Consider the following 25145-nt stretch of genomic DNA (forward strand, 5'->3'; position numbering starts at 1 on the left):
AGAAACAGTCGGGGACGCTTTCTGGACGGCGCAGGGGCTCTGATATAGCAGCAAACGGCGTGGTTGCGGCTGTGTCAGGTTTGCCTTCTGGGGTGATCTGGAACATAAACAGGAGACCGTTTGGTCACGTGACCGCAGCTCCCCATCCTGCAATTCTTCTCCTCTCCCCCCAAACAGCAAAACCACAACAACCTGCACATACCCCCACCGCTGTTGACGTGCCCCAATAATTGTTTTGAACCACCCCAACAACTCCAGCCCTCCACCAGCAGTATCATCTGTTAGACCCCTCCAGAACATCCGCTGCACTCCCATGTCTGAATTCTCCAACCTCAAGAAGGCGGACCTCGTCCACGTGCTCAAACAGCTCGAAATCCACACCCTTTCCAAGGACACCAAGAAGGTGTTGTTGGAGAAGCTCAACGCCTACATCGCCGAAAACCCTTCAGACTCGACCTCCAAGATCCAGTCCATTGTTGACGAGAAGGACGAGTTGGCTGAAGAAGCCACACTTGCGGAAGACGAAGAGGACGACGAGGCAGAAGACGCAGAAACCGAAGACGCAGAAGACGACGACGACGAAGAAGAAGCCGCCGTCGCTGCTGCTGAAGATGACGAGGACCCAGACTACAACGCACCTCCTCCCATCAACCTCAAGCAATGGGTGGTGGACCCCATCATCGACGCCTCTGAGCAGTGGATTGCTCGTTTCTACGAGTACACTGACAGCGTGGGCATCACCTACCTCGAGTACTCGGACGTGTTAAGAGAACGTTTGTCGACCACTGTGACCCTCAACTTCGTCGAGCTCTTGTTAGAGGCCTCGTTCTTCTTGTACACCCACGTTCCTGTGGTTGCGCTCAAGAACAACGCGTTGAACCACCAATTGCTCAAGGACAACAACTCGTTCTTCGCTGAAAGCACACTTCCCACTCCCGAATTGACTGCGTTGTTGCAGCTCTCGTCCCTCTATACCTTGGCTCTCTGGGGAGCCACTGCCGTCGCCTTACCCTTGTTGGTTTCCTACTACGTCAACTTCTCCAGAAGAGTGCTTGTTTTTGATGGTGCCGAAGGCATCGTGGGCAGAATCTACTCCTACGACCCTTTTATCTTTGCTGTTGCCAAGGTGGTGATCTTCTACTTTGTCGGTCAATTGGGTCCTTTGACCAACTTGCACTCATTGGAAGGCATTTGGTACGCTCTCCAGAACCGTTTCTTGATCCAGGTTGCTGTCTACAGTGGCTTCGTCAAGCAATTGGGTGCTTTCCCATTGGTTTTGGGTGTGGCCAACGTTGCAGTTGCCCTCTACTCTCAATTTGAAGACTATTAGTGAGTTAACCACATGAGAATTCACCATTCAGTTGTCAGAGGTGAACATCAAGCTTCTGATTCCAATGAGAGTTCTCGGAATTGTCTCAGGATTTCTCAAGATTCAGTTGTCAGAGGAAATTGTGCAATTTTCCACCATAAAGCTCTGCTTCGAGTGATAATTCTCGACATTTTCTCAGCTTCTGCTTCTGTTGCAACCACATGAGATATTCTCCGGATTTTTCCAGACCATCAAGCTTCTTCTGTTTCTCTTCTTCACTTCTACAAGTTACAATGTGTTACTTATGACTCTTCTCTTTTTGACTCCTACTCAAATTCTATTAATGTCCACGATGTTTTCTGTGGTGACTCTGCTCTGTATTCTCATGCTGTAATATATTGGTTGTTCATTATTGTAGATCTGCGGAATTCCGCACTGGTCGTTCACTGTATAACTGAAAGAGTTCCCCGGTCGTTGCAGTAAGCAAATGCTTAGAGTTGGCTTGTGGAGTGCAATGATATAAGAAACAGCACCACATATATGCTTTGCATCCTTTTCAATATGGCCCACTCACAGATACTCCCTTCAAGGGAGCTATTTGGTGACTGGCCACATGGTCTTCAAGCCCATCATTTCTAAATCGTTGGTCAATTCCTCCAGTTTGGCAGACTGAGGTCCACTAAACTGCTTCATGATTTTTGCCAATAAAGTAGCCTCTGAGAACTTGGAGTCGGGTCCGTCCCCCTTGATTTTCTCGATAATTCCGTTGATTTGACTAGAGGCCGTTTGAGCGTTACTCCTTCTTCCCCTTCTCTTGGCAGTGGCAGTATTGGATCCACTATTGCTATCCGAAACATTTGTGTCGGACCCAGAGGTAATTCTATCATATAAGGGACTCTGGAAAATTTGATGCTTCAAGTTGGATTGTTTTCCACCACTATTTTTAGTGTCCTTGGTAGTTTTATTAGGTAATTCCCCTGTGATAATGCTGAATTCTTCTGGGGTTATTAAGGGCATGAAGTCATGAACATTAGAATGCTGAACAGCAGGGGAGAGCTTGAATAAGTCCTTGGACTTAATACTGATATTTTCGAACTTTTCTATGTCTTCCGGTTTTAACTCCTCGCTCATTGATTTCCTGATGATTTCCTTTATCTCTTGGGAGTAATCTCTATCAGACAAACCTGAGAATAACTTGGATGATTCTTTGGATTTTATATCATTGAGCTCCTTGTAGTTACCCGCAAGGTATTCATTGAATATATTCTTTTGGAATTCTAGAAAGTGCTTCAACTTTTCGAGCTTATTGGTCATCACCAAATTTAAGTGTTTGTACACTCTATTAGAGTCTTGGTAGAATGATAACGAATTCTTCAAAAGGTCGTAGTTTTCCACCATTCGAAGTCGTACCAATTCTTCATCTCTGAGAGTATCTATCCTTTCCTTATACCTCAACAACTCTTCATCGTTAATAATTGAGTCTGTGAAGGAGATTTTTGACAGCTGTAGGTTTTTCAATCTTTGTAGCAATTGGTTTCTTTTGGCGTGATACACCTGCTCGCGGTGTTCTTCGGTATAAGCCTCGAGTTCTTGATTGGTTTTGACGAGCTCTTTCCTTCTTCTTTCCCTGTTGTTACCGTTGGCAAAGGTTATGTCTTTCGAGGGGTTATTTATGATGTCAGAAGTGGAAACCTGCAGGATATCTTCCACATAGTATGAAGCCATGGTGTAGTGATCTTGAAGCTCTTGCTGTGTTTGGGTGAATTCATTAGAATTGTCCATACTATCCAATTCTGTGGTTCTTAGCAGGTGCCTCAAATCACTGGTGGTCGACTGTACTCTTATGAACTCCTGGGGTCTTGCACTGACTTGGACCATGTTGATTTTTTCTTCGTCGTTCTTTGCATCGTGGTAATCGACGTAATCCTCGGTGCTGATTCCGTCCAAGTATTCGCAGTATTCATTAAATTCGTTCTCTCTTTCTTCGTCTGAATCCACCTCCTTCTCTTCAGCAGAGTTGGTGCTTGCTTCGAGGGCACTTTTCTGGGCCTCTTCTTTCTTAAGAAGGGCCTTTTGCCTTTGCTGCTTCTCGTACTCTTCGATTTCAAACCCCTCCTGGTTGGACTGGGCCATTATGTCAAACAAAGACCCGGCTGCGCTTGCAACCACCATGTCGGTTCTGGGCAAGTACTCGTGGGCATCGATGAAAGCGTCAAAGACGGCTCCTGGCGTCAAGTTGGACTTGTGTGCTAGCACAGGGTAGGGCATGTAATTGGGAGGGGGAAACGGGAGAGGAGGGATCTGGAGGTACACCGAGGGGTCTTCCTCGGTTGGTTCCGTTTCCTTGCCCTTTCTTCTTGTTCTTCGAGGGGGAGTGACTGACTTCTTCTTGAACGACGCGAGCGAGTACGGAAGCTTGTCCGCATCGATCCTGGGTGGCCGTGGGTATATAAACGGCACCATTATGCCACCTTTCTCGTTGTCGTCAGCGTCGTTGGTGTCTGCACGGTCCAAGGGGTCACCGTAGGCCGGCAAAAACGGGGGAAACGGTGGGGGAAACTGCTGGAGAATGCCATCCACCTGGTGGATGATTTGTGGGTCTGCCACGTCGGGGTTCAAGTCAGCGTAGAAATCGGATCTTTTTGCATTTGGTTGGATAAGTGGCACCATGGTGGGTGGAACCGAGTGAACTGCCGGGGCGTTATGGTAGAACGGAGGCATGGGGGCTCCCCAGGCTTGTGGGAGTCCCCACACACGGTTTGGGGGTGGTGGCGGCTCCAATGGTCCTGGTGGATGGTGGTGTTGGTTAGCCGCTGGCGTCTCGTCCAAGCTTCGTGGCACGGCGTCGATCTTCTGGCGTTTGTAGGGCGCTTCGAGGAGCCTTGCCAACGTCTGAGGGCTGGGGAGGTCCATGCTGCGCTTGGTACGCTCGACACTGTGCTCCATGGTGTGAGGAGTGGTGGTGGTCGGTGTAGGTATTAGCGAGAAAGTGTGCGTAGATGGGCGAGGAATAGCGGACTGCAAAAAATGCTAGGGGCGGCGTAGGGAGAATGCGAGGCTGCTGGGCACAGGGGGAGGTGGTGCGGCAATTTGCAGCTGGGACGAGGTTAGGGAGAATTGTAGGGGGAGTGGAAGAAGGGACCTGGCGTGGTAGCGGTGGTGGTGGTACTGATCTTGTTGTGGTATTGGTGGTAAGCTGGTGGTAGAGCTGGTGGTAGAGAATTCTGGCGGTGGCAGTGGTATTGCGAACGTTGAGTTTGGCTTGAAAACGGTGCTCAGCACCGAGAAAACGGATCCTAATCGTAGCACCATCCACGATCATTGTGACGGTGAATCGAGCGGCGTTGGGGCGTTGGCTCTGGAGATACGACTGCTGTAGAAAACACACTATTTGTAGTAAGAGTTAACTTGCGTAGGTGAAACTGGCACTATCTACTGCGATAGGAGCATCATAGGATTTTTAAAACAGGGTGAAACTGGCAGTGATGGACCCAGCGAGAGTCTGCCTGGTTCCAGAGTCTTCTCATAGCGAGATCAAATGTCGACAGTCAGAGCCGTGTGATAATACCAGCTGTAGCCATCTGGTAACCGCAGGTCATTACTCACGTATAAGCCTCGCTTTGGTGGGAGTTACCCTATATAAATCAGTGACTTTTTAGTGATAAATATGCCTTCATACACTCGATAATCAAATATCGCATCACACGTATACTGTAGGTTTAGATATGGCGTTCGACCACCCTTGGTTTGAATATTAGGCAAAAATCAGCTGGTGAAACCTCACTAAAATCCACCAGAGAGCTACAATAATTAAATACCCGATTATTAATGCCAGGTGTTGATATGATACCTTTTTTAGTAGTTACCAATGGTGAAACTCAAATGGTGAAACTCAATCTAGGAAGAAATTCCATTTTTAATTCTTCTTCGCTCTCCTCCTCTCAGAACTGGTTCCCATAGAACATACTAGATAAAAAGTTGATATTCTAACTGCTGCTTCTCGTAATACGCCTCTCTAGGCTTAGTCTGTTGTCTATAGGTCCAAAGGTGCCCTTCTTCTATATTGCCTTGCTACTTTTAATGTTCAACCAATAGAGTACTTCTTGGTTTGGCGGATTTCCTAATTTGTATGCGAAATTGCAAAAAAAGTCACACCAGAGAAAGGACGATAGTAGAGCCTGAATGTTATCCAACTGTCCAAGAACAACCCTACTACACTCCACGCTACAGCCACCCTCAGATATTGCGTAACCCTAAGTCTCCTGGAACAACTAAGAAGTGTCCGTATCTAATCTCAATTGTGAGCCCCACCGAGCACTTTCACCAACGTGGACCACTAATTGGACCAGAGAGCGACCACTAAATCGACAACCAATTGGACCAGAAAGTGCCCAGTTCCGACCACTCCAACTTACTTGCTTCTGAAGACAAACTATGCCTTCTAGCGTGGTCTCGGCCCGGTGCTACACTCCCGGGCTCTCCCCGGATCTGCCTCCCGCTCCAAGATCTGGAATCAAGATGCGACATTCACACTACCAGCCGCCCCACCTGCCAGAGACAAGGGAGCCATAGAGGCACCCACACCGCAATAGTAAAACAAGCATCTAATCCCAGCGCCCCATCCAAGCGCCCTTCTAAGCATACAAGCCCTCTCGCTTCGTTCTAGCCGCCCACAAGTCCCAGCACTCCCATCTCGTCCCGGAGCCCAGGATGTCGTGCACGGTATAATGTCTCGTGTCTCCAATGTCTCCCATGCCCTACTATGAAATTCTCGGTGTATATGTTTTCTCGTCCTTTTCTTCCAACCACTTTCAATCCCGCCATCATCCATACCATCCCGTATCGCCGTCTCTAGGTAGATTACGTGCTCCCCCAGATTTACTCGTCGCACCACAATCCCCCCTGTCTGTACTCGGTGGTTGTTTACATCGTTATTCTCACTGGTGTTTGGGTGTATCGGAGATTGCTACGTGATCAATCCCCATTCAGCTTCTTAGGGTAGTACGTGGACTTCGTGCCCAGCAGAACCCCTCCTCAAACACGTCAAAATTCACTTGTCGACACCCAGTCTCACCACTGCGCTGCCAAACCTCAAGACACGTCTTGATCACAACAACACATCCCATCGACCATAATGCCCCCCAAGAAACCAGCCACCACATCCAATCTTTCTGCGAAAGACTTGGTTTTGGCTAAGATGCCACGATATCCCCAATGGCCTGCGTTCATCATGCCTGATGACCTTATACCTGCGGGTGTTTTGAAGGCCAAAAAGAAACTGACCAACTTCTGCGTGATATTCATTCCTGATGGGGACTTCTACTGGATGACGGAAAAGTCGTTAGAGCCCTTGAGTCAGGCCAAGTTGGAAGCCCAGCTCGAGAAGGTCCCTGAGCTGTTCAAAAAGAACCCCAAGAAAAAGAAAAACGGCAAGCCCTCCAACGTAAATGAAGCGTTCGTTGCCACCGATGGGCTTGATTTTGATACCTTCATCAGCAACATTTTCAATGAAGACGAGGATGAAGAAGAAGAAGAAGATGATGATGAAGAAGAAGAAGGAGAAGAAGAGGAAGAGGATACGTCCATAAAGGAAGAAGGAGAGGACGAAGAAGGAGAAGAGGAAGATGAAGAGGAGGAAGAGGAAGAGGAGGAGAACGGCGAACCCACCACTGAAGCGGAAGAGTCAAGTCAATCCAAACACAGAATACGTGCACGCAAAACCTCTACAAGTTCCACTCCACAGCGTAATGGAAAACGAGTTAAAAACGAGGAAGAGGAACAGCCCATTAAGAAGACCAAATTACAGAATAACAAAGACAAGAAGACCAATAAAAATGGCAACGGCACGGCAACAACAACAACTACCCCTCCAGAATCGACAGGCCCCCGCCACAAGGCGAAGCACGAGTCCAAACCATTGACCGAAGAGGAGAAACAGCACCAATTATGGCTTTGCAGAATCAAGCTCCAAAGATCATTAATACAGCGGAACCAGCCAGTCACTCCGAAGGATACCAATGGGCTCAAGCCACCAACTGCGGACGAGTTGTCGGTAGCACGATTAATTCTCTACCGTTTGGGAGATTTTCCTGTGAGTGTGGACCTCTTGAAGAAGACCAAGATTCACAAGGTGTTGAAATGTATTTTGAAAGACGAGGCATTGGCATATCCCGACAGTTTCAAGTTGCACGAGCGGTGTCAGGAGTTGTTGGTCAAGTGGGACGGTATTGTACAAAGCTTAAAATTAGAAAAGGCACGAGCTAGTCCCGAGAATGCTAAGGGCGGACTGGAAAGCAAGCTTTCCAGCGGGCATGCCACCCAGGAGGAATCGGAAATCTCGGCACTCAACCACTCCATAACCGAGAAGAAGGAGCCCGAGGACGAGGTGACGAACCCCGTGCCTTTGAAGGCCGATGTGGCCTCGGTATAATCTATGTCATATATGTACTATTAGCTAATCGATTAATCACACTTCTGGTCACGCGAGCTTGTACACGTGATTCCCCGCAGCCCTTGCATTGGCAACCGCATCGCCCCGTCGTGTGCTCACCGGCGACATCCAGCCCGCGCGCATGTCGCGCGGTCCGATTGCTCGTACGCCGTGCCACAATGTTCAGGCAGCCACATAGAGGGGGGCGTAGAACTCGCCAATTTTACGGTAAAAATACCCGGAAAAGCACCTGATACCACGAAAAACATAGCAGCTGTATCTAATCTCAAAATGGCAGCCATAAAGCCAGTCCATGCCCTTCATACTGTGCACTGTGGGTGGCGTGAGCCCTAGAGCCATACTGTGGTTTACGCGTGATCCCCCAGCGAGCCACCCACATCACCGAGAATTGGGTTACGTAAGCCAACGAAGCGCGACATTTTTTGGCGTTGATTTTCCAAAATTTTTTCTTCAACCTCCTGCTGTTCTGAAAAAGATTTCTTCCTCTTTTCATTCTTCTTTTCTTTAGAAAACTTATCGATAAAAAATGGCTGACGAAGACGTAAGTGAAACACCGATCCGATGCCCGTGAAGGTGCAGTGAGCAAACGGTCCAGGCATTCGCCAACGTGAACTCCCTGCTTCCAACCAGCCAGAGCCAAACTAACATCTAGCACACCTTTGAGACCGCCGATGCCGGTGCCGCTTTGACCTTCCCAATCCAATGTTCTGCCTTGAGAAAGAACGGTCACGTTGTCATCAAGTCCAGACCATGTAAGATTGTTGACATGTCCACCTCCAAGACCGGTAAGCACGGTCACGCCAAGGTCCACTTGGTTGCCATTGACATCTTCACTGGTAAGAAGTTGGAAGATTTGTCTCCTTCCACCCACAATATGGAAGTTCCAAACGTCCGTAGACAAGAATACCAATTGTTGGACATTGACGATGGTTTCCTCTCCTTGATGACCCAAGACGGTGACACCAAGGACGATGTCAAGATCCCAGACGGTGAATTAGGTGACAAGATCCAATCCGAATTCGACGAAGGTAAGGACTTGTTGGTTACTATCATCTCTGCTATGGGTGAAGAAGCTGCCATCTCCTTCAAGGAAGCTCCAAAATTGTAAGCTAACCAACATTCTGATTACATTCAATGGTGACATGCTGCTAGAATTAATCATTTAATTCTCATAAATCTGGTATAGGTTTGTACAATTTATAAATATGTAAGAGCCTAAATGTAGCACGATGAGTGACGTAAGCAGGACTGGGGCCGATGGTGACCGATGCGGAACCCACAGGAGTTATGGGGGTATAATTGAAGAGGATAGGGAGATTGTATCTTGCTCTTAGCGGATGCTGAAGATGATGTGGTGGCATCTGGAATTGGAGGCCAGGAGAACAAGATGAATATTTGAAAAGGAATAAAAGCTCAATTTTGAGGCATGAAGTGAAAAATTACCGAATTGGAGATAGAGATGAGGAGTTTGACTCAGTAACTACGTGTAGACACCTGCGGAATAGGAGTAGTGAAAAATTCACGAATGGCCAAATACTGGCAACTGCTGATAAAAATAGTTGATGAATGGGTTCAGCAAGGAGATCGAGAAAGATATTGTAATGTTCAGAATGGCCAAGTATTGGAGACCAGTTGCGATGGGCCAAAAACGAAGACATCTAGAACGGAAATTGTTGTAATGTAGAATGGAAAAATACGGTAGTGTTCAGAACCGTCTCTAGTTGTTCATGGACCAAAGACTACTACTGTCAATGGCCAAATTGCAACTGTTCTTGACCAATAACAGGCCGACTCAGAACACTACCAGGATGGAAGTACCTGCGCTTACACTAGCCGGATCAAAAGGACTGGAATGAATCAGCAACTCCCATGTAGGCCTGCAACACTTGCCCAACAAGGAAATACTTCCACACCAAACGAGAACGGCGATCTGGGTCGGGGCCGCTCGCTCCACTCTTTACGGCAGCAAGGTGTTCTGCCACAGCGTCTGAACGCCGATCAAGTAGATGTCGAAGGAGGTGCAAAACGACACACAAACCGACTGATGTCAGCCTGCATGGCCCCGATTCCGCAGCAGCAACTGCGGTCCATTTCGAAGATTGCCCCACCACCATATACGAAGCCAACCCCAGACGATGCCAACCATATACGAAGCCAGCCCCATACCATGCCATGCGACGTCATACGACCCATTGCGACCATCGCTATACCCTGGCATCGTCCAGACGGCTGCGTCGAAGCCCCGGACGTTTGACACTGCCTGGTCAGCACTACCCAGCCTCAGATTGACAAGTCGATCGCGGGCATCGCAGCTACTTCCGTTCCGCTATGCGCACCGTTCGATATGCGCGGACTGCCAGTAGTGACAGGTGTGTGGAAATGGAAGATCTAGCCCAACGCCAGTGGCTGCCCCTGGCCCACCAGCTTATTAGCCCACCAGCTGCTGCCGCTTCCGCCACAGCCAACTAGCTCGCTCGCTCCACCCGTTCACGGGCTCGCCCTCGCCACGGGGCCACGGCTGGATTCCCCACCCGCAGATCGTGGCCTATCTCCTAAACTGCACAGGTTGGATCGCCGCTGCGAGCACTTTACCCAGACCGTTGCCATAGCCGGCATTTGTCATCCTGGCACCACGTATATAACCTGCTGTGTCGCTGCCCGACACTCTGCCAGTAATCCGCTACTTCAGCCTCCTCCTAGCGTCCGTCATCACCTGCTGTCTGGCCTAGCATAGCCGAGTGTTCGCACCGCTCCACTTCCGTCCTCCACTTCCGTCGTTCCGTCCCGTCATCCACCAGCCATCACGTGCTGCAAACCCCCCTGATCTTAACCGCCACCACCATTCCTCCACCACTCCAGCCAGCGGCACACCAGCCTCCTCCTCCCATGTCGCTGCCCTCTGTCACTCAGCAGCCGCTGACGCTTCCGCTGCACACGTTCGGGGGCCCCCCCACCTCCACGACGTCCTCCACCGTCTTCCAACAGCCGTCCTTTGTGGGCAACACTCCGTCCACGGTGTTGTTCTTCTTGGCTCTAGCCGTGGGTGTGTTCATCGCCACCCTCTTCATCTTCTTCACGGTCCGCTACTTCGTGCGTTCCAAGTACGGCCTCCATGTCTACCCACTCACCCACCGCAACTTCGTGGCCTCCAACTCGTTGCTCTCCAGCGTGTTGGCCAGCGGCAACAACAACGACACGGCGCCTGGCGGCTCAGGAGGCGCTGCCTCCGGCCGTGCGCCAGGCTTCTTGTCGTCCAACCCCACCAACGACGAGATCTACGAGCAGCTCGAGTTCATCCGTGAGTACGCCATCCGAAGAGGCCTGACGTGGAACGGACGCATGTACATGAGCCAGCGCACCCGGAGAAGACACAGGCGAAGAAGAAGAGCTCGTTTTGCCAAGATGAAGAAGCTCTCGGAAGAAGAGGTCGAGATCTTGTTCCCCAAGAAAACCTACCATGACTGGCTCAACGGTGGGAAAGAACGTGATCACGAGCAGAGAGACGGTGTGCTCCAGGAGGACGCCGCCGCAAAAGGCCTCGCGGTACCTGAGCCACTTGCTGAGGCTCCCGAGGAGATCACCACCGTTGTCTCCACCACCACCACCAAGAAAGAGAGAACCTCTCACGACATCACCTCGCTTGGCGAACACGCAGGAACCACAACTACTGCAACCACTAATACGACCACCACCACCACCACCACATCCGAGGCCATCGAGCTCGACGAGTTGCCCCCCGTGGACATCCCCGATCTCCTCGACTCGGCGTCCAAGCCCGAGTCTGTCAATGACGACCCCAGCGAAGAGCTCCACTTCACCTCCGGCACCTGTGCCATCTGCTTGGAGGTGCTCGAGGGCGAAGATATCGTCAGAGGCTTGATCTGCGGCCATGTGTTCCATGCCGAGTGCTTGGACCCCTGGCTCGTGAAAAGAAGAGCTTGCTGCCCCATGTGCAAGCGGGATTATTTATACAAGAACTCTGCTACTGCCACTACCGGCACTAGCAACGGGGAATTAACCAATAATGACACTACCAATAATGACAGCACTAATGACGAGAACACCAACAACGGCAGTTCCCCCACCCCCGATGCCACTCCCAACGGCGAAGCCCCCGCTGCTAACGCCAATGGTGACGCTAGTTCTACCAACAACAACAACACCAACACAAATGCAAATGAAGAAGACGAAGATCGACTCAGCGTTGACCTCGAGGCCTTGCGCTCCGATCCTGCACTCCGTGCCCTCATCCAAGAGTTGATCCCAATAGATGAGCGGGTGCAGTTGATTTTGAGAGACTCCCAGTACGCACACTTGAATATCGAGGAGCGGGCCACCGAAACTTCCAACCGAAAGTATGGCACAGTCAAGGCCATCTGGTGGAGGCTCATGGGCATCAGCAAGAACGATTTGTTCAATTGGTGTGTGATGAGGATTTATCTCGAGAACCGAGACTCTGTTGTTGCGGCTGCTCAGGCTGCTAGATCCGAAACGCCAGAAGGCGAGACAGCAGCTACTGCTGAGACTCCAGAGGCTGAACAAACTACTGCTGAGACTCCAGAGGCCCCAGAGACCGCAGAAGCCACAGAAACCACTCCAGACTCCGAGACTGCCCAAGCAGCACCTGGAACCGAGCCCCTCGAGGCCCTTTCCGAGCCCGCAGACAGAAACTCCGACGCACAACCCACCGATGCCCAGCGGAGCATTGTCGAGCAACGTGTATAGGATAGGACAATATTAGGACTATCAAGGACCGATAAGTAGAACTATTGTGCGAGAAGAGCCATGAAAAGTGAAAACTTTTCAGCAGTGATTATTGCAGAGCGACCAATCTACTACCAAACAAATTGTTTTAGATATTCTCATCAAGCTTGTATTTGGACGGCGCAAACTAAACCGATTTCGTTATTTCAAGCATATTGGCAATTTGTGACCCTTTCATTGATATGGTATCTACCAAGATCGATCTTATTGAACATTCTCTACCTGTAGTAGTTGAGGATCTTACTCATTTATATGTCTATTAATTGGTCTCCCAGTGATTGTCCATTGTTATTCATTATAAATTCCCTAGTATACACATTTACAAGTTTTGTATTATAGTAACCAATGTATTTCGAATATCTATTTTCTCAACTATGGCTCCTTCCATACTGCAATTGTCTTGCTTACGCTATCATAAGGTGATATCTCAGTTGTTGAGTTGCCAGCTGTGGTTCTGCCAAACTGGAAATCACATCCTACGCTACACTATTGTAAGTGGTCCTCAACTCACTCCAGTCCATTTTTCGCACCCAATGATAGACCTCGTGGCCCTCGCTAGACACGCACCAGTCGCCGCTAGCCATAGATCCGCCCTCGCTAGAGCGCGCTCGCTGCCCGCTATTTTTCGCCCTAGCCTCCCTAGCCCACCGACATCTCCCCCCACCCATTCCACACGATCTGCGCCGCGCACCCCCTACTCTCTTCGCAAGAAAAATTTTCAGATAGATCAACCACTTCAGACAACCGTACCACTACACCCGTCACTAACAATCAACATGGCTCCTCCAAAGAAAGGAAAGAAGATGGACATCGGAGACTTCTTAGCGGATGATTCGCTTGGAGGTACTTCGTGGGCCGATGAGGAGGTCGACATGACCTCCATCGGATTCTCCGCTGGGTCCTCTACCGCTGTGCCTGTCAATACTGCTCCATCTGGCTCCAGCGGCTTCGGCTCAGGAGGATTCGAAAGATCGGGTCAATTCGAAGAAAGAAGAGAGAGAAAGGAGTACCCAATGCCCGATGCTCCTCCATACCGTGCCAGAGTCGCCAACTTGCCATGGGAAGTGGATGAGGATGCTGTCGCCAGATTCTTCGAAAACCGCATGCAAATCACGGGCGCTGTGCAAGAAGTCAAGTTGCCACTCGATCGTGAAAGTGGTAGACCAAGAGGTACTGCCTTTGTCACCTTTTCCGAGCGTTCTGTGTTGGAAGAGGCGCTTAACATGACCATGTCCGACTTCAACGGAAGAAAGGTGTTCGTCAACGTAGCTGCTCCTCAAAACACTGCCTTTGACGGTGACTGGAGATCCAGCAGAAGCGGACCATTGGATGGCGGAAGAGAAGAGCCAGAATTGGACTGGGGCGCTGCCAGAGGCCAGGCATTGCCACCAAGAGAGAGAAGCAACAGAGGCTTCGAAAGAGCCGACAGAGGCGAAAGACCCCCAAGACCAGAGGAACCAGACTTGGACTGGGGTGCTGCTAGATCCACCAGAGCACAATTACCACCAAGAGAAAGACGCGAAAGACCAGAAGGTGAAGGATTCGAGAGAACCGAAAGACCAAAGAGAGACGAGCCAGAGTTGGACTGGGGCTCTGCTAGAGGCCAGACCTTGCCTCCAAGAGAAAGAAGCAACAGAGGAGGATTTGAAAGAGGCGAAAGACCTGAAAGAACCGAAAGACCAAAGAGAGAAGAGCCTGAATTGGACTGGGGTTCTGCAAGAGGACAGACCTTGCCTCCAAGAGAAAGAAGCAACAGAGGAGGATTCGAAAGAGCCGAGAGACCAAAGAAGGACGAACCAGTCTTGGACTGGTCCAGAGGCCAAGCCTTGCCTCCTCGTGCCAAGCGTGTCGCCTCCACCACCAAGCCAGTGGAAAAGAAGGATGAACAACCAAAGCCTCAGAAGTCTGCATTCAGTGTGTTGGCCTTAGAAGGCGAGTCTGACGACGAAGCTGCCGAACAAGAACAAAAGCCAAAGGAAGAAACCAAGTTGGAGACTGCTGCTGCCAACTTGTCCATCCAAGACGACGCCCCCAAGGAAGACCAAGGCTGGGAAGTTGTTGGTAAATAAATACATTAGCATTGATGGTACTATTGGAGGATGAGAAGAGCCGATTAGTGGCCGGCGCCAGTGCCTCCATGATTTGTAACATTTAGAAGCATATCAGCTTATCCCTATATAGATATTTTCTTCGAACCTGTGTTTAATTTATGCCTTTATACGTCTTCATGTAGGAGTGCAACTTGGCGTGCAACTTGGTGTGGTTTGAAAAAATACTTACATGTTCACCATATTCAGCTTGGCTGAGGGCCAGCCAGTACTGGCTGGACTTCGTCTGGGTCTCTACTGGGGTCTGAGTACTGGCAATATTTCTTCAGCTCCGATATCACATCATGTGCACATCACGTGCACAATACCCAAAATTCTGTTTTATCAGACACAACCACCACTACCACCAACACCACCGTCAATGGCAGGCCATCCAGATACACGAGAGGGCATAGACAGCTACTACTTGATAGACTCGTCCCGTAAGTACTCCCGCGTTTCCCGTGACTCGTGTCGTTTCAGTCCATACTAACCTCAGACAACTACTCCGCTCCAACCCCATCACCACTAGACAACCTCCTTTCTCTCTATGGATTGGAGCCAATAGCCAGATCCTTGGCCAGAACAAAGCCCGATGGCTCCAAGGGAGTCAAGTTGAGAAAGTCATATAAGAATCACATCCAAGATCTTCCAGGAAAGCACCAAATTCCTGGCCCCAAGACGCTCCCACCAGGGTTGTTAGACCCCATGGTGGCGCAAGCACCAGATATCATCAAAGAGTTGGACCCTGAGTTGTTGCGAGAAGCGTTGAAGTTTGACAAGACGTCCATCAACGGGATTCCAGGGTTCAATACAGCAGACTTGGCCATCAACGACCAGCAGATGTTGATGAGAGGAGATGACATGTCGGAGAACGACGAGTACAAGAAGGGTAAGAGAAAGAAGAAACAATCAAACGGAGACGTCAAGAGACAGCACATTTAAGGTTGAAAGGAGCAGCGATATTACTGTCCCTAATTTTTATCTACAGTTGTCTCATTTGTAGCACAAGTTGCTCAATATTCTGTCTTTTGGGGTATCGACAGATTTCATAGAAAGGTGCCGGTTAACGTCTCCCCTCGACAAGCAAAAGTACTAGGTAATCCCAAAACTCCGATAAAATACGCAGTCACGGACGCTGGTACCCGAGGAAGACTGAAAGCGATTCTGGTATATGCCTACCACGGGAAGCTCGTATTTGGTATACCAAAACTATCATCATTCTGGCATCATGGTAAACTGATGTACTCATGAATTTGAAGACTTCAGAATTCCGAGGCTCAGGAGAAGAAGGAATTGAAAGAGGCCAAGGCCAAGATCCCACCTATCACACAACCTGGTGTGTATTGCTTAATTCTCATTAGAGCTTGCACCCTCTCGAAGATCATATTATCACAGATCTCGCTAGTCATTACATATTTCTCATAAATATTGCTCGTGGCTATAATACATATATACATATACATTGTAACAGATCCTGAGACAAGAAGCGTTCTCACTTTCCAAGGAGAAGTACTCTCTCGTCAGTAGCAGAACTGTCATTTGTTTTGGACCGTGAAACGTAATATCGTTTGTGGTTCATAGTTGTAACTCTTCGAAGTTCATTCGACTACGCTCATGACTTCGTTTGTGGTCCGCAGTTGTAGCTCGTCGACTGGTGTGAATCTGACATATCTTTTCAATGGTTTCAAGGGTTTCATCAATTTCTTGGACAGCTTCTTCTTGACAGAAAACTTATTCTTCAAGAGCTTGCCTGAATGACTTAACAAGGTCTTAATCACCATTTTTTGTAACAAAGTAGATACTTCCAAGAACGACAAAACCTTCTTTTGAATGATGAACTCTGGTAAATGGATTGAAAAGTCTTGGACATTCAACAAGCGCTTGTAGCCCTTGTTGAGGCTGATAGAGATCAGGAGGGAAATAGGCTGAAGTTTGAACGAAACAAAACTGAAGTACTTCTTGGATCTTTCAATCATATTATTGATTTGGTCCTGATATTCATTGTCGACCAAGGACGAGGAAGAGTTCAGTGAAAAGTTCTTGGAAAATCTTCTCCGAGAAAGCGATCTCTTCGATTCACTTTTCTCGTCCTTGAGCTCTAAATTCTTATCGAACCTTACCTTTGACTCACTCTCAGAATCAAAGAGTCTGTCTTCAATTTCACCCTCGTACTCTTCTTTCTTGTTGATTCCATCGTTGGCTTCAAGGAAACCTCCATTCAAGCCTGTAGCGTTCAAACCATCGTCATCTTCGTCTTCGCTGTCTCCGTCATTTTCGCGGTTGACAACAGTTAACAAAGGACTTTCTTCAATATCGGTGTCGCTTCCAAATATGAACAACATCAACTTCTTTCCTGTAACTTCGTCAATCTTTAAGCTGAGGGCTTGAGATGAGATTTCGAAATTCTCAATTATCTTGATACCACCGACTGGCTTATTCATAGTCCAGTCTACAGTAATCAAGTTCCCGGGCTTAATCTTATCCACATTCATCGGTTCCAAAAACTCCTGGTACTTAGAATTTTTAATAAGATTGAACCCCTGGATCATCCCAATGTCAAGTTTGTTATCGTTGGACCCGTCCTCATTTACAATTCTTCGGTATGATCCCTTGGCCAACGCAATGTCTAGGATAGGCGTCCTATCATCTTCCAACATATGGAGAATGATCTCGTCTGCTTTGAAAAACCAGTTGGCCTTGGGTTTGGATGATGATTGATCGTTGTAGAAGTCACCTGTCAAGATGCTGTGCATCATCAAATATATCTCGGTGACAACTTCTCCCTTTTCCATGTTCAAGAGGAGGAAGTTGTTCAACTCTTCATTGGTCAATGTGTTTTGCCGGAAGCCATAATTCAACATCAACATCTTCAAGATGTTGTAGTAGTTATGGAGCTCCTTCAATCTGGAGTGAATAGAAGTGAGGTCTTGGAAGTCAATTGAAAATTTGAGCTTTTCAAGCTTTTCACTGATTTCTTTGCTCATGGGCTCGGTGTAGAAGAGGAGGCTCAAGACGATGATGTAAAGCGTGAAATATTGCTTGGACGTGGATGAAATGATAAGCTTGGGGAAATCAACAAAGAGCTTATCAACAGGCCCGATTTTGTCACTGGCACTAACGTCACTGGCATTTTCACTATCATCATCTTCACCTTCATCTTCATCTCCTTCGCCCTCACCTATTCTTGCACCCAATGGTTTGATCTGCTCGTACATAATCATAAGTGACGTTTTTTCAACCAACAATTTGTCTTCTCCGGCCCATAATCCATTCTTGCAGATTTCAATCCCAAGCCATGGTGGCCAGTTCGAGCGAGCTCCATAGGTGTTTCTGCTCAAAATGCCGAGATTGGAGCCCACCACGTCTTCTTTCTGTAAAACAAAAATGTTGGCATGCTTCATCATGATTCCGAATCTGGTAGCAAATTCTTTGGAGTTGTCAAGAGTGCCTTCGCTATTCTTGTTCACCACAGAAACAATCTTCGAGTCGATCTTTGGAGTGGAAATAAGCACCACGGAATCAGGCTCATCGTCGCTTTGTAATTGGATCTGTGGGGAGATTATTTCAATCCGATAATCCTCGGATATGCCCTGAAACTCGGGAACATCTCGGAGAATTTGGTCAAACCTCTCTAATCTCTCACTTGAAGAAAGCTTAGACTTTTGATTTTCTGGATTTTGTGAAGGGTAGGACGAATTGCTTTTGTAACCGGTAGACAAGCTTGGTACGTCTTGGTTTGAATTCTTCTCCATGATTTCTTCAATTGCTGCGATGGATTCGTATGAAAGGTATTGCCTAAGAAATTTCTTGAGTTGTACAAAATGAATATACTTGAGGAGATAATTTCTGTTCTTGAAGTTCCACTTGAGTAGCATATTGATGAGGATGAATTTGTTATTGAAATGTTCCTTTGAATCCATTCCTGAGGTGGACGATTCAGAATGAGCAGATGCCCAAGATTCAGAGGAAGCACTATCAAAGCCATCATCATCAAATTCAACATCCCGGCTTTGCTGTGGCCTTTCAACCAGAACACTGGTTGATCCACCAGATTGTACCACAGGAGCTTCCAAAGTTCCAACAAATTGCTGAGCTGAGCTCTCATTCTTTTCCAACTCGCTAATATTGCCTGAGGCTTCCTTACCGGAAATAGCCAATGCATTGGACGAATTGAAAGGTTCGCTTCCATGCTCACCCTGCTTGTTTTCAGACTTTTGAGCTATGCTTGTTTTCTTTGATTTTTGGCTCTTAGGTTTAGAAGATTGATTTTGAAGCTTTACCAACTCATTTTGAAGAAAGTCAACTCTCTTCTGTAATGCACCCATAGGAGCACCCTTACGTTGGTTCTTACTAATCTGCTCCTTCAATTCTTGCAATCTTTCTTCCAAGGATTCGATCTGGGGTTGGAACACATTATTAGAGTTCAAGGAACACTTGTGCGTGTCCTCGTCACCAAATGAATCATCTTGCTTGTCGTCAGATGAGGTGTCTCTGACATAGGAAAACCTTTTGGCATACATCAAAGGATAAATGCTAAAAGTCCTTGGACAATTTCTCAACGATAAGGAAAATGCTTCCTCAAAATCTTGTATGTCGAACCATCTCTTGTCATTATCAAAAATCTTGTAGTTATTCCTCTCGTCATCGTCCTTCAATTGGTCGAACGAGTTATTGTTGTAGATATCTTGCTTGAAAACTGCGTGTATAACCCTTAGATCGATCTTTGAAAGATGTACTTCTCCAACATTAAAGTTCATTTTCATGGCCTTTTGATTTCGAGACAATTCTTCGTGAACCTGGATGACGGACTCCTTTCTTTGATGCAAGTCGACTGAGAACTGATCAATCATTGCTCTGATTCCCACAAATTCAATTCTGTCGCCATCCTTAGAAATCGATTCGTCCTGATAAATATGAGACAAGAACAACAATCTAAAATTAAACTCGAACTTGTTGGTGTACAATAACTGGGAAAATTTCAGAGCTTTCTGAGTTTCCCCGAACATCTTCCCTCTTCTTATTGGTAAGGACATGTTCCCTGAGAATAATTTCCACCATCTGAAGAATTGAAGGAATGTCTTGGGGCTGAGGTGGATCGAGTTGTAACTGGATTCTCTGTTTGCATTGAAAGAAATGGCCATATGAATAAATTCACTCCTGAATCCTTTATAAGAATCGTGGTCTTTTTTGGTGAAATCTGGATTAAATAACTTCACGTCATAATGAGGCTTGCATTCGGACGTTCTTTGGCCATCTTTATTTTTTCTCTGAAGCAAAAACCCTACTCTGAAATGTACTCCTCCACTTAAATTGACAACGTTCTTTTCTAGTACGTTCGAGCTAAATTTAGACAGAGCTGCCTCCATGTTGTGATCCTGAAGATAATAGCCGAAACAGGAGGTGATAAATGCCTTGGAGTCTGGGAAATAGATAGCTTTGGAACTTTCACGCGTCCATGAAATTAATGGCGCTGCAAGGTAGTTGGGAATGTACCACGACAAGTTTTCGGACTCGATGTCGAAGAACAGCCTCGAATCATCATGCTCATTGATCTTCCACACAACATCATCCTTGAATGATAGAACGAATCCTGAGGATGTATCAAATAAATCATAGGGGTCACTGGAGCCTTTGAAAGCAACTTCCAAGCTCTTTTTGATTCTGATCTGGCACTTTCCATGCATGATTAATTTCATCTTATCCCAGAACCCAAGCTTGACTGATGGGTCCACAGGAGGCTTGGAAAATTGATCGAAATTGAGCATAGCTTGCTGAATACCAAACTGAAGCGATTGACCCCATACAAACCGAGCTGGTAGGTCGGAGTCGAAGTCACACTTGAGTTCGGTGAAAAGCTTGACAGTAGACAAAGATTTTGCTATGGTAACTGCATAGAATTTATCCTCTTCACTATTCTTGACATTTAACGACAATGGAACATGATTGTTTCTTACATGCTCTTTATCTTTGATGAGTTCTTCGGTAATGATCAAATGGCCCTTCAACGAAAGACAGGGTCTCTTAGAACTGACATTTTCAGGAACGTACAAAATAGGCAATGGATAGTCCCTAAGATGCATCCTCAATTCGTCCAACTTAAGATCCATGTACATCGGCACATTCAAGGAGTACTTCATATCCTTCGGCATACCTTGACCCAAGTCATGGAGAAATTGTGGAAGGTGGTCCCACTCAAATTGTGGTTTGCGAATTCTCAAATCCAACCGCTTCATCATGATGAACAAAAGTGGTGCGCAACTTGGGTACGTAACTATGCCCTCGTTGTACAGCTTGGCAAGAGTGGCTTCGTTTCCAAATAAATGCTTCTTGTTTTCAATCACTTCCTTCTTCAACTCTGCCTTATAAATCTTGACTTTTCTGATCCAAGACATCGAGAAGTTGTGGTACAAGTTTTCTCTCTCTTGGGTCATTGGATGATTGGCCTTGGCCGCTTTCGATTCGAATAAACTCTCCTGTTCGATACGCTTTCTTTGTTCAATTAACCCCAACTGGTAAATCATGTTGAGTTCACTTTCAAATGGATCGTCCTCCATGCTGAATGCAAGCTTATTGGATCTGATCCGAAGCTTGGGCATTTTCACGGTTTTTGATTCCTTGGGTTGAATCACCTTGTGACGGTTGTTGGCTTCGAGCAAAAGACATTGGACAATATATTTCATGACCTTTATGGTGGCAGAAAGGTTGTCGAAAAGTCTATGGGCAACAAATCCATGAGGTTGAATTATCCGGATGGAATCAGTGTGAATGTCAATCTTTTCTGCCGAATTTGGATCGTTCACAACCACCTTGAGATTATCAGAGCACAAAATACGACACCAACGGTTTTTAACCAATGGGGATTCCGTCAAACCTCTCAAGAATTCGTTGTTGACCGTTACGATTCCATCTTCAAAGGTGATGAAAGATTTTAGGATCTGGAACTTGGTCTTGAAATCATCTCCCAAGTGCGCCAAAATAGAAATGTCATGAATAGTAAATTCGACAGTGATGAAATCCTTCAATTTCTTCTCGTAAGTTGGGTTGGGCGATAATGGCTGGGTCAGATACTTCTTCAAGTCACGCTTGAACTTCCCAAGCATTTCTTTAATGGGAACGAACAAAAATTCCCTCATAAGGTAGAAGGCCCCGATCAACACAAATGCTTTGTATCTATCATAACTGACCCTGAACTGGTCCATGCTCATGTCGACCTTCAACTGGTTCTGATGCAGTTCATTCACAATGGCCTGGATGTTGAATGTGATAGATGGCAAGCTCAAAAATGTAGCCAATTTTGACTCCTTTCCCTGTAAGTTAAGGTACATAGAAGTATTCAAATTACCTATCTTCGATTGGACACCCCAGTAATGTGATTCATTGAATGAAGGGGTCAATGTCTCCAGCGATGCCGTGGAGGTAGTTAAAACGGGAACAATGTCATCGAAGTTGGGCTCATGGAATTCTGACATGTCGTTGTTGTTAAGAGTCAATGAAAACTCATCCAAGCTGAATTTGACGTATCTCAAGCCATGGTGGTCGCGAGTTAGATCGTCATTAAAACCCTCGCCCATTTTGGTGATGAACTCACGAGGAATTAATACCGACCTCGACCCCAATAAGATATTGACCGATCTCAAATCCATCTGGCATTCCAAAATCCAAGCAGGGAGATACTTGAAGATCTTCTCTTCCAAAGTCAGCTTTATGGGAGGATAAATTGGCCTATTTTGGAATAACGACTGTCTGACCCGAACGATCTCTTTATTCAAGAAGTCGTTGATGACTCCTATACTCAAGTCTTTTTCGGCCATTCCCACGATATCCTTAAGGAAATTGTGGATTCCTCTAAGAATATCCAACTTGGTCAAGTCGATCACCGCCTCCTCGATTTCAGCCTTACACTTGAACTTGAGGTTTTTGAGGATTTCGAACTTGAAGTCTGCCTGCTGAACCTTGACAATGTTTTGGTTGATTAGTTCTTCGCTTCTGGTGGCTGTCGATTTGAGTGCTTTCTCGAGATAACGAATAGAAGGACTGAGAATCTGACAGTTTGAGTCGTAATTTCTGGAGTCCGTGGTGTGGAGATGGAAGTCGAGCAAGGAATATGAGAAGTTGAGGATCTGGACTTTTTGGTTGGGGGTATCGTAGTGTCTGATAATAATTCTGGGTTGCTCCACGATGAATTTGAGGTCCAATCTTGGGTAATAGTCATTAAGGAGCTTGAGGATATATTCCCTAATTACCGTTCCTTGTGATACAGGTGGGCCAGGCTCTGGAATATTGATGCTTTTAGGAGGAACCGTAGATTCTTGTGGTTCATTGGCACCGTCGTCCGAACCCTCGATCATGGTGGCATCCTGGCTCTCATTCTCGTCGTCTTCGACAGGTTTAGGTGTTTTTCTGGATATTTTCTTCACGCTTCTCAATTTCATGAACTTCTTGAACAACACCAAATTGTAGAAAAGCTCGCTTACTTGGTGGGTGTCCAAGTCCAAAATGGGGCTCGAAGCAGATGCAAACAACTCTAACACGCAGTTCTTGAAACCGTCGCCTCGGACCAAATGGTCGAAGATATTTGTCTTGTATGTGAAGGACCAGTTGGGCACATTGAGCACTTCGTCGGAGTTTTTGGCGATATGGCCATTGACATCCACAAGCTTGGAGAAGTGTAACCGGAGCAATTGTACCGACGAGACGTAATGGAAGGGGCTGTCGATCAATGGGTCGAAAACAGCCTCGAAGCCAGCAGCGTCCTTTTGCAATTTCGAGATGTTGAAAAACGACGATTTGATCGATAAATCTAACGAGGTCTTGGGGGTATCGGAGCCAAAATACTGGGAGAAGTCCTGGTTGTCGACGATGGTGGCGAAAGGGATTTCCACCAAGTTGATGTTCTCGAGGTGGATGGAGATTTCCGACACTGTTCTGTGAAGTTTGCTGTGGAAACGCAATAGGCCAGCTATGTGTTTCTTGGAGAAATCTCTGGAGGGAGGTTGTGGATTTTGGGTTTGTTGTTCCGGTTCTTCATACTGATACTCTTTGGCTTGCTGTGGCTGGTTTTCATGCTGGTTTTGGACCTTTTGGACCAGTTTTTCATGCTGATGCTCTTGATTTTCTGTGGCATGTTTCTCCTCCATGGCCTCGTACAAGTCGATAAGGAAGTACTTGATCACGCTGAACGCCAGCACCGTCAAGTCGTTCATGAAGATTCGCAGCTTCAAATCGTCGATGACTCCCGAGACGGTGTCGAGCTGTAGTTCCACTTGAACCTTGAAATTGACGAGCTCCACCGGAGTGCAGCTGCCAATGGCATGCGAGGTGTTGTTCAACACGATTGTGGTATCGTAGCGGGCCTTGTGGGGTTCCCACTTGGTGGAAGTCGACCCCAAGGTGAATTTTGCGTACTCCACAGAGACATGGTGGTCTTTAGCGAGCTCCACCGACGAGTTTCGAAGCTCGACGTCCACGAATGGGCAGTGGCAGGCGATATACCTGACAATGGCTCGAGGAATGGCTCTTCGAGGGAACACTTCGAATTTTGCCAGTGGTGGCTCATGATGAGAGGCCCGCTTCTTGCGGCCACGGACTCGGCTACGACCGGAATTTCCACGAGAAAAGGTCACCACCAAGTCGTCAAGGATGATCTTGCGGGTATTGCCCCAAAGACGGAACCGGAGCGACCCCAACAGCACGTTGACGGTGCTGGAGGTGTAGGAGATGCCATTGAACAGAAAGCCGTTGTTGATGGTGAATGACGAGAGATGGAGCCCCGTCACGAGATACACGGCGTACCAGAACGCAATCCACGACAATATCACCACCGCAAGGTAGTAGCCTATGGTGTTGGTGAAGGACATGGTTGTGGGTGCAATTGGTGCAGGTGAAGGACAAACAACGAGCGAACGACGGGCTTATGAGAGCTTCGGGACGGACGGGACGATTGGCGGCAGGAACGCGATGCAGACAGCAATGCGGGAGGTGGGATTGTTTGTTTCGTGGGGCCGTTGTTGGGGATGAGACGAAATTGCTGCGGTGGAGGCTGGCTGGGTGCGGGACGAGGGGGACCAGAAGGGCAGCAGCGGGCCTGAATGGGGACTGGGGCGAGGATGTGGTGGAGGGGGGTGGAGAGGGGGAGGAGGCGTGGCTGGGGAGTGTGTGCTGGCGTGGCCGGGGAGTGGTGGTGGTGGTGGTGTTGATAGACGGTACCGGTGGTGGTGATGGGCCTGGTTACGTAAGCCGATGTTGACAGTGCGCCCAGTACGGGCTTCCATGGGTGGACCCCGCAGGATCGAGTTTGTGGCGCATGAAGCGCCGGAGCAAGATTGCGGGACCCGCATTGGGATAAATGGGTCACGTGTTGCTCACGCTTCGGCGACTAGGGCTCAGCCCTCGTCCGGTGCGGGCACGCTGCACCCATCACTTCCTGGCTCCTGTGTGCGGCCGCACTCATCTCGCACGTCGTGTATCGCCCAGGACGCTCACATGACCGTGCGGCGCGCGCCCGACTTCCCGATCGAGGCCCGCTCCCATG

At 47.8% G+C, this 25145-nt stretch overlaps 8 protein-coding genes across 8 annotated transcripts; 6 read left to right on the top strand and 2 right to left on the bottom strand.

Annotated features, from left to right (window-relative positions):
• Window positions 1-313: 313 nt before the first annotated feature.
• On the top strand, window positions 314-1330 carry CANTADRAFT_3916 (uncharacterized protein; the record flags this gene model as incomplete). The annotated part of the gene is made up of 1 exon (XM_020208787.1): window positions 314-1330. One exon carries the CDS (start codon window positions 314-316, stop codon window positions 1328-1330), a length of 1017 nt encoding a protein of 338 aa, XP_020066978.1.
• A 573-nt stretch (window positions 1331-1903) lies between these two features.
• On the bottom strand, window positions 1904-4255 carry FGR47 (Fgr47p; the record flags this gene model as incomplete). The annotated part of the gene is made up of 2 exons (XM_020211386.1): window positions 1904-3012; window positions 3094-4255. 2 exons carry the CDS (start codon window positions 4253-4255, stop codon window positions 1904-1906), a joined length of 2271 nt encoding a protein of 756 aa, XP_020066979.1.
• Window positions 4256-6443: 2188 nt separating this feature from the next.
• Window positions 6444-7673, top strand: CANTADRAFT_40075 (uncharacterized protein; the record flags this gene model as incomplete). Its single annotated transcript, XM_020208824.1, has 1 exon — window positions 6444-7673. A coding segment is annotated over one exon (1230 nt), but the record flags the coding sequence as incomplete, so codon positions are not given.
• A 613-nt stretch (window positions 7674-8286) lies between these two features.
• ANB1 (translation elongation factor eIF-5A) lies at window positions 8287-8868 on the top strand (the record flags this gene model as incomplete). Its single annotated transcript, XM_020206451.1, has 2 exons — window positions 8287-8301; window positions 8413-8868. The coding sequence occupies 2 exons, from the start codon at window positions 8287-8289 to the stop codon at window positions 8866-8868; spliced, it is 471 nt and encodes a 156-aa protein (XP_020066981.1).
• Window positions 8869-10330: 1462 nt separating this feature from the next.
• CANTADRAFT_124280 (uncharacterized protein) lies at window positions 10331-12692 on the top strand. Its single transcript, XM_020206226.1, has one exon. The coding sequence runs from the start codon at window positions 10647-10649 to the stop codon at window positions 12483-12485; it is 1839 nt and encodes a 612-aa protein (XP_020066982.1). The 5' UTR covers window positions 10331-10646; the 3' UTR covers window positions 12486-12692.
• Window positions 12693-13300: 608 nt separating this feature from the next.
• On the top strand, window positions 13301-14593 carry TIF3 (Tif3p; the record flags this gene model as incomplete). Its single annotated transcript, XM_020209277.1, has 1 exon — window positions 13301-14593. One exon carries the CDS (start codon window positions 13301-13303, stop codon window positions 14591-14593), a length of 1293 nt encoding a protein of 430 aa, XP_020066983.1.
• Window positions 14594-14993: 400 nt separating this feature from the next.
• MED19 (Med19p) lies at window positions 14994-15556 on the top strand (the record flags this gene model as incomplete). Its single annotated transcript, XM_020209128.1, has 2 exons — window positions 14994-15054; window positions 15111-15556. The coding sequence occupies 2 exons, from the start codon at window positions 14994-14996 to the stop codon at window positions 15554-15556; spliced, it is 507 nt and encodes a 168-aa protein (XP_020066984.1).
• A 656-nt stretch (window positions 15557-16212) lies between these two features.
• Window positions 16213-24471, bottom strand: FMP27 (Fmp27p; the record flags this gene model as incomplete). The annotated part of the gene is made up of 5 exons (XM_020209240.1): window positions 16213-16712; window positions 16779-18586; window positions 18899-22886; window positions 22941-23551; window positions 23651-24471. 5 exons carry the CDS (start codon window positions 24469-24471, stop codon window positions 16213-16215), a joined length of 7728 nt encoding a protein of 2575 aa, XP_020066985.1.
• Window positions 24472-25145: the final 674 nt, after the last annotated feature.

Source organism: Suhomyces tanzawaensis, assembly GCF_001661415.1.
Source record: "Suhomyces tanzawaensis NRRL Y-17324 unplaced genomic scaffold CANTAscaffold_1, whole genome shotgun sequence".
NCBI lineage: Eukaryota > Fungi > Ascomycota > Pichiomycetes > Serinales > Debaryomycetaceae > Suhomyces > Suhomyces tanzawaensis.